General features: G+C 35.4%; 1 protein-coding gene across 1 annotated transcript; it reads right to left on the bottom strand.

The window, feature by feature from the left end:
• Positions 1 to 7,468: 7,468 nt before the first annotated feature.
• LOC137407115 (ATP synthase subunit a-like) lies at positions 7,469 to 9,018 on the bottom strand. Its single transcript, XM_068093716.1, has 2 exons — positions 8,094 to 9,018; positions 7,469 to 7,587 (listed from the first exon to the last, which is right to left on the bottom strand). Exons 1-2 carry the CDS (start codon positions 9,016 to 9,018, stop codon positions 7,469 to 7,471), a joined length of 1,044 nt encoding a protein of 347 aa, XP_067949817.1.
• Between the last annotated feature and the right edge of the window lie 5,700 nt (positions 9,019 to 14,718).

Genomic DNA, 14,718 nt, shown 5'->3' with positions numbered 1-14,718 from the left:
TTAGCTTTTTTTTAATTTCACAATGGTGCATCTTTGGAAGACTAGCACCAAGTAATGGTACAAATTAACAAAGTGAAACTTTCTTAAAACTAAAATCGGTAGAAAAACAAAAACAAGAGCAATCATCCTCAGATCAAGTTTTAAACTTTCATGCTGCCCGCTAGTTATGAAGAAAAAAAATGGTGTAAAGAAAAGCGAGCCTTGAACAAGTGAAATCAGAAAGGCTGGCCATCATCTTTAAAGCTAAAATTTTGCAAATATAAAAGTTTCACCCACCCATGTTGTTCAGTTGGTTTCCAACATAGAATTTGATTATTTTATACTTTTACACACTAAATTTGGTGCAGTCAGTCTGTCTTACAGCTAAAATATTAATAATATTATTAATAATATTATAAATATTCTTAATAATATTAATACTAATATTACTACCCAATATGTAATATTAATATTGGTATTATTGTTATTAATAATAATATTATTATTATTAATAACAATACTATTGTTAAAAATAATATTAAAGGCTTTTATACTAGCTCAGCAGTATTCTATCTTAACCAGTTAGTTGCACGTTATCTTGCAATTATCATACCAACTAATAGAACATGGCAAAGAAATGGTTTGCTGTCACCCGCACTGCTAATGAGTTGATGCTAACTATTTCATCATATCCGTATGACGGTCTTTTATGTTTCAGAGAACAAACAGGCACACTTCAGCCTGAGTTGCAACAGCTGTGGCAAGTTATTCATGAAAACCAGTACAAAAAAATATCCCAGTACGTTGAACGGCTCAATACTCAATCGCCTGAAATAACACGCCAGTTAATTGTCAAAGTGGATCAAGATGACGGAAGCAATGCCCTACAAAAGCTCCTTTATCTGATTGAAAATGCAGAATTTCCTAACGAACACTTTCGAGCAGGGAGCGAGCTTTTGAACAACTTTATCAACCTCAAACCTGGATTAAGAGCACTTCAGAACAAAAATAAAATGGGAGAAACAGCTCTACAACGAGCTATACTGGGTTTTAAAAGGTATGGTGTAGGTTTGTTGGAACGTCTGATGACCAGTTTACATATGGATGATATACCTGCTGCCATAAAAACAACTAGAAATGTTTGCAGTGAGGACTGCACTAACCAAGGCGAAAAGGGTCATAGTGAAAATTGTACCCATGGATACAACCTCCTAATGCTAGCAATTTACCGCCAGGATCAAACGGAAAACATTAGGTATATCATTGATCAGCTAGAAGTTTTAGATGAAGACTGTAGGAAAACTATAATTTTGGGTAGGGAGGGAGTCTTGGATGAAGGCTTTGGTATCAGCGAGGGACCAAGTGCTGTATCAGTAGCAGCGATGCACCAAGATTTGACAACCTTGAAGAGACTCAAAAAGTTATTGTCTGCTCAAGTCTTTCACGAATTCATCGTATCAGAAAGCCTACGTTTGACAAGCCCTCTCGCATGGATGCTTAAGGGAGAAGATTCTGAGACCTTGTTCGAGTTGTTAAATGGCATCGAACATGACCTTTACATAAAATTATCATACCCTGATTGGCTAAGCGCATTTTTACAACTGAAAATGTCTGTGAATGCTATAAAATTGTTTTACAGGCTAGGGTTTTATAGAGAAGATTATTTATTGCCACAACCTTGCAGTGAAGGCAGACTCAGCCACCCTCAGGCACTGATCTGCTACAATGAATTTGATAATTGTACGGGGCTAACACCACTGACCCAATCAAAGGTTGGTGCACAAGGAATCAGAACAGCTCTGAATGCTCTTGGTTGGCCAATTGTAGAAGAAATAAAAAACTGGACATTCCAAGAGCTAATCGACAAGACAGAAGCCTTTCTCAAAAACAATAAAACAGAAAAGTTGGCATCAATTTTTTTGCTTTGTGTTGCTACGCATGGAGGGAATGACAAAATTTGCGGTATCAAAGACCCGACAGTAAAAAAGCCTTTTACTTCAGGTGAGATCAATGAGCTTACAGATGTGGTCGTGAGAAACACTGATCGAGACATACCAAAGGCAAGTAATACTATTTTCATTTGCAATGTGCTGGCAAGCTTTTTGCTGCATGTTCGAGACTGTTGTTTTATCCATATCATATTAGTAGTACACTAGTAGTCTCATACACTATAGGAGATTGTCTTATGTAATAAGTATGTGCAAAAATCCTCTCAAGTTGTGCAAAAGTGATCGAGTGATGCAATGCCTTTAAATTTGAATATTGGGTTCTATTTACAAGCATTGCAGTCATTTCTGCTTCTTGATAGATGGACACAGCTCATATTATAGCAAAAACTAGATGAATGTCAGATGTTGCACGAGTAATAAAAATGTTTTTACACCGAAAACTTATTTTTATTCCGCATTTACGACATTTACTATTCTAACTTTTAAATGATGGTGTTTGTTTATTTCTGTGTGTGTCTGGCCAGTGCATAGTTCAATTTCCATAAAAAACTCTATTTGCGCGTAATGCCACTCTATTTTTCCACTCTTCCGCCTTAGCAGTGGTCAATTAAAAGTGGCATTCAAATATAGGCTGGCATTGTATTTTTCAAATGGCTTACTAGAATTTTGGAAATAAATTTAGCCCTTTTACCGGTGAAGCAAATGTCTCCTATATTTTGCCCTCTCCTTCAGATAGACTGACATTAACTTTTTTGGATGCAATAAATCTACTAATTTACCTTATTAAAGAGATCCTAATAAATATGTATAAGGAAATCAAGAAATATTTTTACCAGTCGATATCCATTGCTTGCAGTTGACCTGAGATGATATTTTAGCTTGTGCCCTGCTTTGCAAGGTGTTGAATTTTCAATTTTTAATTTTATTTTTGAAGGTATGTTTTAATTTTATATTTAACAATGTGGCCTTAAAACTCATTGTACTCATTGACATGTTTGCTACGACTTTCAGCCAAAATTGGCTTTTTATGAGCAATAGAAAAGGAGTTACTACCGTCGATCCATTGTGGGATCAGATTACCGCCATGATGCTATCAAATAATATGCTATAAATTGGCAAATTTATAAGTTATTTAACAATAATCTATTAAATGCACTGAATATTTTTTTTAAACACAAGTATTATAAACGAATCATACTTATAATACATTTAGAAACCAAAATGAACATTTTTGAAACAAAAATGTTTGCATTAATTGCTGGGCCAATCTATAATACGTGCAGCTGTAAACAGTGGCAGGTAATGTTGTTGACATTGGCTAAATCTCCTTATTCAATGAATTTCTGTAACTTGAACTAGACTAAATCTATACATATAAAACTCAGTGTTTGTTTGTTGTTCGACTTTTTTCTGTCATTCCTGGGTCCAACTATAGTAATTAAAATCTAGCAGTGAGGAATCAACACGACATTGCAATTGAACTCACGATGATTGCAGTCACAAGTATGCAAACACGAGCACCTAACTACAAGGCCAAAGCCTTTCTTTTATTTCTGAGCAATCTTATCAATGGTATCCTTATTGTGTTTTAGGTTACAAGCTAAATATGTGAGCTTTTTTTATTATTAACTAATATTACCTTTTGCATTTGTTTTTTAAAGCCATTTCAAAACCCTTACTTATTTTTTTAATTTTTCATTTTGAATTTATGATTTATTTATTATTTATTCATTATTTATTATTTGAATTTATGATTTAAAATGCCCCGTTACTCGCTTCAATTACAAATGTAAAAATAAAATATCAGATAAATACAGTCTGTTATTTTATTTTTACATTTGTACTAGTAATGCGAAGTACCAATATTGAGAGGAACCATTATCGAAAGGTACCAGTGTCGAGGAGTACCAGTATCGCTGTATTCAATGTTTTGATAGCTTTTGTTGCAACAGTAACCTTTTTATACACACACTTTTACATACTCATTGTTATTGTTAGTTCAACATATTCACGATTTTTATTTTGTTTTCTCAGTTCGTATTAATATTATCAGTATCAAACCATTTTTTAATGTAATTGTTGTAGCAAAACAAACTAGCTAGCCATTACTTGCTGTTCCATTACTTACAATATTTCCCATTTAACCACCCTTACAGTTGTTTTATTTTTATCGTAATTTATTTAAAACTCACAAACACTGGGTTGTGAAAGATTTGATGTGTGTTTGTTGGAACGTATGATGAGCAGTTTGAAGATGAAGCATATACCTGCTGCCATAAAAACAACTAAAAATGTTAACAGTCAGGACTGCACTAACCGAGGCACAGAGGGTCATATTGAACACTGTACAAACGGTTATAACCTCCTAATGCTAGCAATTTGCAGCCAGAAACAAATGGCAATTTTTGAGTATATTATTTTTCAGTTAGAGGCTTCAGATGAACAGGGTAAGAAAGCTATAATTTTGGGAGATTAATGTAGAAACCATTTAGATTAGCTCAAGTTACTCATATCCATTTGATAAAGAAACTGTCTATGGCAACTACGCTACCTGCCACTATTTATAAGCTGTCTTAAATCTTGATCGAATGTGTAGCATAAGAAATGCTTTCCAACAATCTGTTTTAGATATGCCTTGACCTTAAAAATATTTATGCATTAGCTTTTAAATATTACACATTGGCTAAGCACACGCAGACATTCCGTAGTCTTTACTATAACAAGAACCGTGTCCATCCGTCTAAAGCCAACGTTAGAAAGTAAAGACTGCCTTCCTGATCTCTCACGCAATCATGATTTTCAAATGTCTTAATTGAAGCGTGAAGTGTGCTATTTTAACCAATCGACTTTGAAAATTGGCGGATGTAATAGATATGTGCACAATCATTCTATAGCACCACAAGTAGGCTGTGTGGTGTACTGGATAGCATGCCTGTCTGCAGAACCACAGTTTCCAAGTTCAAATACAGCGGACAGCGGTTGTTTCGTTGCTAGATTTTAATTGCTATAACTGGACATATGGATGACAGACGACAGACAAACACTTCCATTTTATAGTACAAACTACTGAATGTCCAGCGTTGCACTGGTTGTGAAAAGAATTTTGCGCAGAAAATTTGCTTTTCATCAACATATAAACATTTACTATTCTAACTTTTAAATGAACTTGTGTGTTTATTTCTGAGTGTGTTTAACCAGTGCATATAATTTAAAAGCTAATGCATAAATATTTGAAAGGTCAAGGCCTAGCTTAAACAGGTTGCTGAAAAACATTTCTTACTTATGCTACAAATTTGCTCATCATTTAAAACAGCTTCTAAACAGTGGAAAGTAATGTAGCTGCCATTGACAGTTTTTTACCAACTGAATATGAGTAACTTATATTAGTCTAAATCTTTACTACATTACACCACAACTGTCACTTACAACTTTTATCATATTTTTAGATAAATTAAACAAGCTGATTCCGATTTCATACTCAGAATAAAGATTGGTCCAATAACTTTCAAAGTCATGAGGTCTTTTTACAACATTTTAATGTCGGTCTCGAAAGCAACGCAATCGGCACAAAAGGCTCCGCTCATAAATATGTGACGTAGCCTAGCTTTTTGGGAACGGAAGCTGGGGATGTTTAGTTTGATTTTGAATGATATAGATGGGTGTCTCAAAACCCGTTATTACCTAAATTTAACCTTCAAAATATTTTCAGTCTTTTCTGAAAGGTAGATAAAGTACCACGGCACACTAGTGTGCTGCGACACAGTGGTTAAAAATTACTGGTGTAGAGAATATCGCTTCTTTGAAAAAACCAGTGAATCTGACTTCAACTCCAGTAAAAAGCAGCTTTTCATTCCTTGAAGTTTTTGATATAACTGGACATATGGGTGTCAAGGACAAACACTTAAATTTAAAAATATAAAGATTATAATAAATATTAGGCAGTTTAGATGTTTTTATGCGTAGGCTCAGTTGCAGACATATTATGTTAATAGAATTGTGTGAGCAAATTATAAAAAGCATAAAGAGTGGATGCAAAGCTGAATGGCATTTGAGAGTTGAAAGCCCTAGACTAGGGTAAATGTTATCAGTCCAATGTTCTAATGAATTTCAGGTACTGATTATTGAAGCCTGCCGAGGTTATGACCCTAGAACTGAGTGTAATCCAGTGACACTGAAAGATAACAATGTCTTGTTGCTGCTTGCAACTAGCTTTGGTGAAGAAGGATGTGCAGGTGTCTACCTCACAAAACTAGCACAAATGTTGTGTACAGCAGACGGTGCAAAAACACTTGACGACATGCACCTCAGAGCTAAAACCGCTGTTCACCCCAAGCAAACGCCTCAAATGATTAGTACCGTTAAAAGGATCGTTTTGCAAAACTGGAAACGTGGACATGAAAAGTGTAAGACATGCCATAAAGAAGCTAAAGAAGTTAGCGCGCACTGTGGTGACTGCTTGAAACCAATTTGTGACAATTGCTTATTTGAGGGACTTACAGAAAATGAAGATTTGCAAGCTGATATACTGGCTGCTCCCTCTTTCCAACCTATTTGCGAGCAATGCAAATCTTCTAAAGAGGGTAGGGTTGCAGGATATGACCAATATCAAAAGCGAATAAAATGAATTAAGAAACACTTTTACTCTTTTTAAGTCTAAGAGTCACGCATGATGGCAGCTCAACAACTGTAAAAAGACTGTTACCTTTCACCCTTTTGATTATATTTGCTGAGTATATTGGGTTTGCTGACTCTATTATACTATTTCTATATTTCCAGGCTGTATTTTTATTTACTCACATTCATATATATATATATATAGGTAGGAAAAATATAAGGAAATATTTTCACAAATAAGGTCACAATGATTCAAAAAAGACCTAAAGCAAAATAGATGAAAAAACGTAAATAGATCAGTTAGTATCGCAAAACATTAGGAAAATATAGCATACAACTATATTCCAGCAATCGACATACACCTAGAGTTCATTTAGCTGTCTAATAAGACGCTAGACAATCCTATAGACAAGCATTAACGCGAAACAATTGGGGATCACTGGATAATACATGACAAAGATATTGCTATTTAGCAGAAATAATGTTTTTTAACACGCAAGATGGCTGTAAAACAGGCATAATACCGTGCAGCCAGCTTGATGCTACATTGTGTTCATAATGCTCTATAACAACGATGCAATATAGCAAGTAGGCTATATAGAATAGAGACTGCATATCAAAGGCTATATAACAAATATGTTACACAGCAAACAGGCTATATATTAAAAATCTTATGGAGCAAGTGTAATGCTACATCAATAGGTAGCATGTTATATGTTATGTAGCAAAAATTCTGCTATGCAGCAATCATGACAGTATATAGCAAACATAATGCAATGTAACTGACATGATACTTGTACCAGAATGGCAGCAAACAAGTAATTATCAGAGTAAAACTGGTTAACAATGTACGAAGTTGGAAGACTGAAAGTAAATAAATTAGTTAATATAAATAAGATACAAGAAAAAGTGGGAATAGAAGAGTGTCAGATGTCTTTCAACGCTTGATTCTTGAGAACTCTCCTCAGGAGCTTACCTGATGCAGATTTAATGTACCAGGTAGGTATAGCCTCAACGCGTAACTGCTTGTGATCAGATGCCTTCCCTGCAATAAAGGATTCATAAAGTCAGTACAAAAGTTCCTTTATGTCTATCAACCTATGGTTCAGTACTAGGTACTCCAGTAGCAACGGAATACACAGTGTTACCAGACAATATACAGTAGTACCAGACTATACAGTAGTACCAGACTATACAGTAATACCAGACTATACAGTAGTATCAGACTATACAGTAGTACCAGACTATACAGTAGTACCAGACTATACAGTAGTACCAGACTATACAGTAGTACCAGACTATACAGTAGTACCAGACTATACAGTAGTACCAGACTATACAGTAGTACCAGACTATACAGTAGTACCAGACTATTCAGTAGTACCAGACTACACAGTAGTACCAGACTATACAGTAGTATCAGACTATACAGTAGTATCAGACTATACAGTAGTATCAGACTATACAGTAGTATCAGACTATACAGTAGTACCAGACTATACAGTAGTACCAGACTATACAGTAGTACCGGACTATACTGTAGTACCAGACTATACAGTAGTACCAGACTATACAGTATTACCAGACTATACGGTAGTATCAGACTATACAGCAGTACCAGACTATACAGTAGTACCAGACTATACAGTAGTACCAGACTATACAGTAGTACCATACTATACAGTAGTACCAGACTATACAGTAGTACCAGACTATTCAGTAGTACCAGACTATACAGTAGTACTAGACTATACAGTAGTACCAGACTATACAGTAGTATCAGACTATACAGTAGTACCAGACTATACAGTATTATCAGACTATACAGTAATATCAGGCTATACAGTAGTACCAGACTATACAGTAGTACCAGACTATACAGTAGTACCAGACTATACAGTAGTACCAGACTATACAGTAGTACCAGACTATACAGTAGTACCAGACTATTCAGTAGTACCAGACTACACAGTAGTACCAGACTACACAGTAGTATCAGACTATACAGTAGTATCAGACTATACAGTAGTATCAGACTATACAGTAGTATCAGACTATACAGTAGTACCAGACTATACAGTAGTACCAGACTATACAGTAGTACCGGACTATACTGTAGTACCGGACTATACAGTAGTACCAGACTATACAGTAGTACCAGACTATACGGTAGTATCAGACTATACAGCAGTACCAGACTATACAGTAGTACCAGACTATACAGTAGTACCAGACTATACAGTAGTACCAGACTATACAGTAGTACCAGACTATACAGTAGTACCAGACTATTCAGTAGTACCAGACTATACAGTAGTACTAGACTATACAGTAGTACCAGACTATACAGTAGTATCAGACTATACAGTAGTACCAGACTATACAGTATTATCAGACTATACAGTAATATCAGGCTATACAGTAGTACCAGACTATACAGTACTACCAAACTATACAGTAGTACTAGACTATACATTAGTACCAGACTATACTGTAGTACCATACTATACAGTAGTACCAGACTATACAATACTACCAGACTATACAGTAGTACCAGAATATACAGTAGTACTAGACTATACAGTAATATCAGACTATACAGAAGTATCATACTATACAGTAGTATCAGACTATACAGTAGTTCCAGACTATACAGTAGTATCAGACTATACAGTAGTATCAGACTATACATTAGTACCAGACTATACTGTAGTACCAGACTATACAGTAGTACTAGACTATACAATACTACCAGACTATACAGTAGTATCAGACTATACAGTAGTACCAGACTATATAGTAGTATCAGACTATACTGTAGTACCAGACTATACAGTAGTACCAGACTATACAGTAGTTCCAGACTATACAGTGGTATCAGACTATACAGTAGTATCAGACTATACAGTAGTATCAGACTGTACAGTAGTATCAGACTATTTAGTAGTACCAGACGATATAGTACTACACTGTTGGATAATAACAGTAACTATCCAACCGTGGCATATAAGGAGAGAGTGCAGAGTTCCCTCATAACCACAGTGCGAATATGTGTAAAGGCTGTCAAGCACTAACCATCAATGTAAGTATGTATTTCCTCATCAGACACTGACTGACTAGGTTTAGCCACGATATAAGCTTTTGGAACCTCATGTACAGGCCTCATTGCAAGGAACACTTACAACAGCTGAGTCAAGGAATTTAGGATTAGCCAATAAAATAGCTTCCAACTCTGCTGGAGGCTGGAGCAACCTATCGCAGAGCAGGTCATGGCCACAGTTCTATACAGACGCTAACTTCGTCTTAAAAAGGTGTTCATGGCATGTATTTACAAACCATGTAAGCCTTACTTCACGTGACAGTTAGTTACAGTAAAACATTTAATTGAATGCCATGGTGCTCTATTTTTCAACCCTTCCTCTATAATAGTGGCGGTCAATTGGAGGTGGCGGTCAAATAGAGGCTGGCGGTGTATTTTTCAATTGGTTCATCAGAATTTCAGAAAATAATTTTAGCCCTATATTGGGCGAAGCGAATGTCACCTCTTTTTGCTCTCTTTTTTCAGTGAAACCATATGAAACCTTTTGGATGCAATAAATCTGCTAACTTACCTCTACCTTGTCGAAGATCCCTTAATAAATATGCATAGAGAAACTGAGAAATAACTCTACCAGTTGCTATCTATTGCTTGCAATTGGCCTGCGATAATATTATAGCCGGTGTCTTTCTTTGCAAATTGTTGGCAATTTTCACTTCATTCTAAATTTGAATACATTTTTATTTTTTATCTATATTTAACATTGTTGCATGAAAAACCGTTGCACTCACTGATATGTTTGCTATAGTTTGCAGCCAAAACTAGTTTTTTATCCACAATATAAGTGGAGTTATGAGCATCGATCTACTGTAAGCCGTGTTAAGATAGCCGCAAGCATGCTATTAAATAACATGCTACAAATCTGGATATTTATAAGTTATATAATGATAATCCATCAAATGATAAAAAGATATATTCATGAACAAGTGACATAAACGAACCATACTTATATTACATGTAGAAATGAAAACTAGCTCTAACGTGCCTGGTTCTTGCGGCCTACCTCTCTCGTTCTCGCAGTTAAGATGCCGCTATCCCCCTTTCTTGTCGCGAACCGGACATCCGGTTCTCCGCATCACATCTCCCTTTCTCTCCCTTCTCTTTATCTCTTGTTTTTAGCCCTGTCTATTATCCACTCTATTGTTCTCTGAAACTATTACCTTTTCCTTAAGCCCTGACTATTGTTCCCATTCATTCCTTCTACTTCACATACTCCCGAAGAGTAGGGACATCTAGCCGGATGTCTCTGTTTCTTATCTCTGGTTGTTCAGCAAAACGAACTCTCCGCTGCCAGACTGGTGACTTTCTCTCCCTTGTCTTTCTATCTATCCTTCTGATTTCTTGTTGTCTCTTTTCCTCCCTGTTAACCCTTTCTGCATCTTGCCCCCTGGCTCTTTCTCTTTCAATAGCTCTTTCAGCTATTTGCCTATCTCGAAGTTTATGTATTTGTTTTTAGTTTTCAAGCTGATTAGAAAGTCATTGGCTGCTTTAAATCTTTTTAATTTCTCTTCTAGTCATAATGAATCTTCTGAATATTCCGATGCATTATTTTCAACCATGCTTATTTTTTTATCTGTTAGCTGGTTAGGACAGCTTCTTGCCATATGTCCTGTTCCCGAGCAAGCATAGCATGTGATAGGTGACCTTTCATCATTTTTTCTTGCCTGCCCCCCTGGTTAAGTTTCGTCCTCTGTATCCTCTATTATACCCAGTTCCTCTATTTTTGAAGCAATTTTTTGAGATGTGTCCGAATCAATCGCATGTATAGCACTGTAATCCTGATCTCCCTGTACCAATATTACCTTTGTTTCTTGCTCCTCCGTCAGCTCTACCTCCTATCCTTTGTATTAACTCATCGTCTTCTTCTCCTATTACTTGATCTATCGTTTCTTTTTCCCTTGTTGTTTTTATCCCCGCTGCCATTGTGGCCGACTCGTACTGACTGCACCTAGCTCTTGCCTTCTCTAGGGTAATATTCTTTTTAAGTAACAACTCTTTTCTCATTTCATCATCATTCATACCCATTATCAAAACCTGCAGTATTAGATTTTTTCTAACTCCTCCAGCCTGCATTGTTTTGCTGCCCTTTCTATTCTTTCTATAAACCTGCATAAATCTTCACAATTATCCTGTTTCATAGTAAATAATCTGTGTCTCGTTGCTACTATATTTTCCTTCTCAGAAAAATAAGCGTCAAATTTTTCGTTAATGTCGTCGTATTGCATGGCGCCGACCTCTATCTCCCATGTTTCAAAAATATCATACCCCTTCTTTCCCATGCAGTCCAACAGAAACGCTGCCTTCTTTTGTTCTAAATCGTATTCTTCTGATTTTACTTTTCTTGTCACTCTGGTGTGTTCCTTTCTTTTTAATCCTGCCGACACAATCGCTATCTCAAATCTCTTAATAAATCTTCTCCATCCTTCCAATTTGGCTCCTGTTTCTAGTCTCAGTTCGGGTGTCTTAACCCCCTTCCCAAAAAATACTATTATTGTGTCTGTCACTTATTTTCCAAGTTATTATCCTCAATCCTTCACTATTGTATAACTTATAATTTTTTATTTCTTTTTTTCAACTATTATCCTCGCAAATTTTCTGTCTAATCACCAATTATTTGCTATTGCCTAATAATTTGATTCTTATCGCTACTATTATCGTTGACTTACTGATTTTCCTTGTAGTCGCCACTCTTGACACCATCTAACATACCTGGTTCTTGCGTCCTACCTCTCTCGTTCTCGCAGTTAAGATGCCGCTATCCCCCTTTCTTGTCGTGAACCGGACATCCGGTTCTCCGCATTACACTAGCATTTTTAAAAGAAAAATATTTCCATCGTTTGCTTGGATAGCTGCATTCTGATTGTTGTTTTCAATGGAAAAAACATTTTCTAGTATTTATTTTTTAGTGAAAAAACATTTTCTAAACCTTCCACAATATATTTTGGCCTCAAATCTTCTTCTGCACTGCTGAACCAAATGATATTAGCATTCAAACATTGTTTTAGCAGAGCAAAACTGTTATGCTATGCATTTAGCACAAATGCAATGCGCGAATGTTTGCTCGCTGAATGTAACCTCGGCCCAGAACTTGCAGAACTTTTTTATATGCATGGTCTTCAAAGTATTAAAGATGTGTTTGCCTCAAAAAGGTCGGTTTAATGAGATTAAAACCAATAAAAGGCTAAAACATCAAGTTGACTTTATTTTTGTCTTAGTAGACTAACCCTCTCTAGAGATATATGTGTTTGAATGAGGCCATATTTCACAAAGCTCAGATTTTAGCGGGTGCTTCATTCGTGACGTAACGAGTGATACATCTGAAATGAGTCTACAAGCGATCAATATATGATTGCTTCATTAGCCAGTCATCGGCACAGAATTTTTATATAGCTCATAATAAATGTTATCATTCGTAAAACGCGTTGTCTGTGATTTCAAGGTTAGGGATTTTACTCTATTATTAAATTGCATGGACATAGATGTTTACTAAATTAATTAACATCGTTACTTTAATGAATTACTCGATCGACACATTTTATTGACAAACAACCGAATTGTAAAATTACTGTAAGGTTACTGCGAAGGTGACTCCGAGTTTTCTGAGTATCAGGTAGTTAAAGTTTGGAACAGACAGCTTATAGTTAAAGCTGACAGGCGTCAGCAGCTTTATGCTACAGAGGAAGATAGGAGAATGGAGGTAAATTTATATGTTACTTTGAGTCTTCTATTATAGATGAACTGTTGTGTTTAAATTCAAAAAGAGGCATTTTTCTGTTTTTGTTTAGGTATTATTTTTAAGCAATAAATAGTTTATCATCATTACATTCAGATTATATTTCCCTGTTTGAGGTTATAATGTAATTTCCCTGCCCGCGCGTGCGTGTGAGATACGGATGCACAGTGAGTTACTGATGGCTGTTTTTAATCTGTAGCATCTAGCAATACAACGACTTAACTTGCTGGGTATACTAAAAGTAATAATTTTAGTACTCATAAATACATTTATTAATCCCACGACCAAACAAGAGCGAAGCGATTGGTTGGGAGATTTATGATAAATGCACATGTGCACACAAATCTCAAAAATTATTCATCAACAATGAGACTAACCCTTGTATCAAAATTTCATCAACAATTTTAACCATCATTTTGTAGAGTAATTAATATATAATAACGATACAAAACACATACAAACCTATTTACATAATTATGTTACCAAGTCTTGGTAAACCGTCAGCATTATCTTAAAACTTACCCATCTGATCGGATTATAAACAAATAGACAGATTTATTTGGACGAAAATCGTTATTAAAACTTGCTAAGCCTCACTTTCATCAAAGTTAATACCCGAAATTGAAACGCCAAGCGACAGAGAATAGAACGATTAAGTTGTGCCCATTTCACGAAAACAAAACGTGCACATTTCACCAGTCTATAGCATTGTTGAATTGCCGAAGGATTCTGTAATTAACGTAGGAGTACTGAAATTGTTTCATTTTTGCCGATTTCAAAGTACCTGACATTTTAGACACATTTGAGTACTTTGGTATTCTAACTGATGTCCAACGCAGTGTAAGTAAAAGAAATGACGATGATATTTTTTTCTAACGATTCTTATGAGATTACGATATTTAATTATAAGTTTGGATATTCTTCTTGATACTTTTTGATATTGTTAGCTATGACATTTTAAAATGTAAACAAAATTGTGCATTGATTTTTTATTATTACTGTATTACTATTACTAAGACTGGGTATTCTTTTTGATACTTTTTTATATCGTTAGCTATGACGTTTTGGAATGTAAACAAAATTGTGCATTGGTTTTATATTATTACTATATTAATAATATTGGTTATTCTAATAATATCAGTACATTTTACTTCTAATATTGGACAATATTGCATTTCTCCTATTGCAGGGGAGTTATATAAACATATAATCTTTTCCTTTCATTATTGCTGTTTGTTGTATATAATAACATCCACACCCAGTACATTACAGCTACCATTGCAGTTATCCTATTGCACTGCAGTGCCATTTGACTGCTAATATTGCATTTCTCAACCATCAGTACC

Source organism: Watersipora subatra, chromosome 10, assembly GCF_963576615.1.
Source record: "Watersipora subatra chromosome 10, tzWatSuba1.1, whole genome shotgun sequence".
Taxonomy (NCBI): Eukaryota; Metazoa; Bryozoa; class Gymnolaemata; order Cheilostomatida; family Watersiporidae; genus Watersipora; species Watersipora subatra.
Note: the sequence above shows the minus strand (reverse complement) of the source record. Positions and strands in the feature narration are given on the sequence as shown.

Coding starts and splice junctions, on each gene's coding strand:
- LOC137407115 (XM_068093716.1), bottom strand. CDS start 9,018: ATGTATAGTCTAGTACTACTGTATAGTTTGGTAGTACTGTATAGTCTG. Junction 7,588..8,093: donor TAGTCTGGTACTACTGTATA/GTCTGGTACTAC, acceptor CCTTTATTGCAG/GGAAGGCATCTGATCACAAG.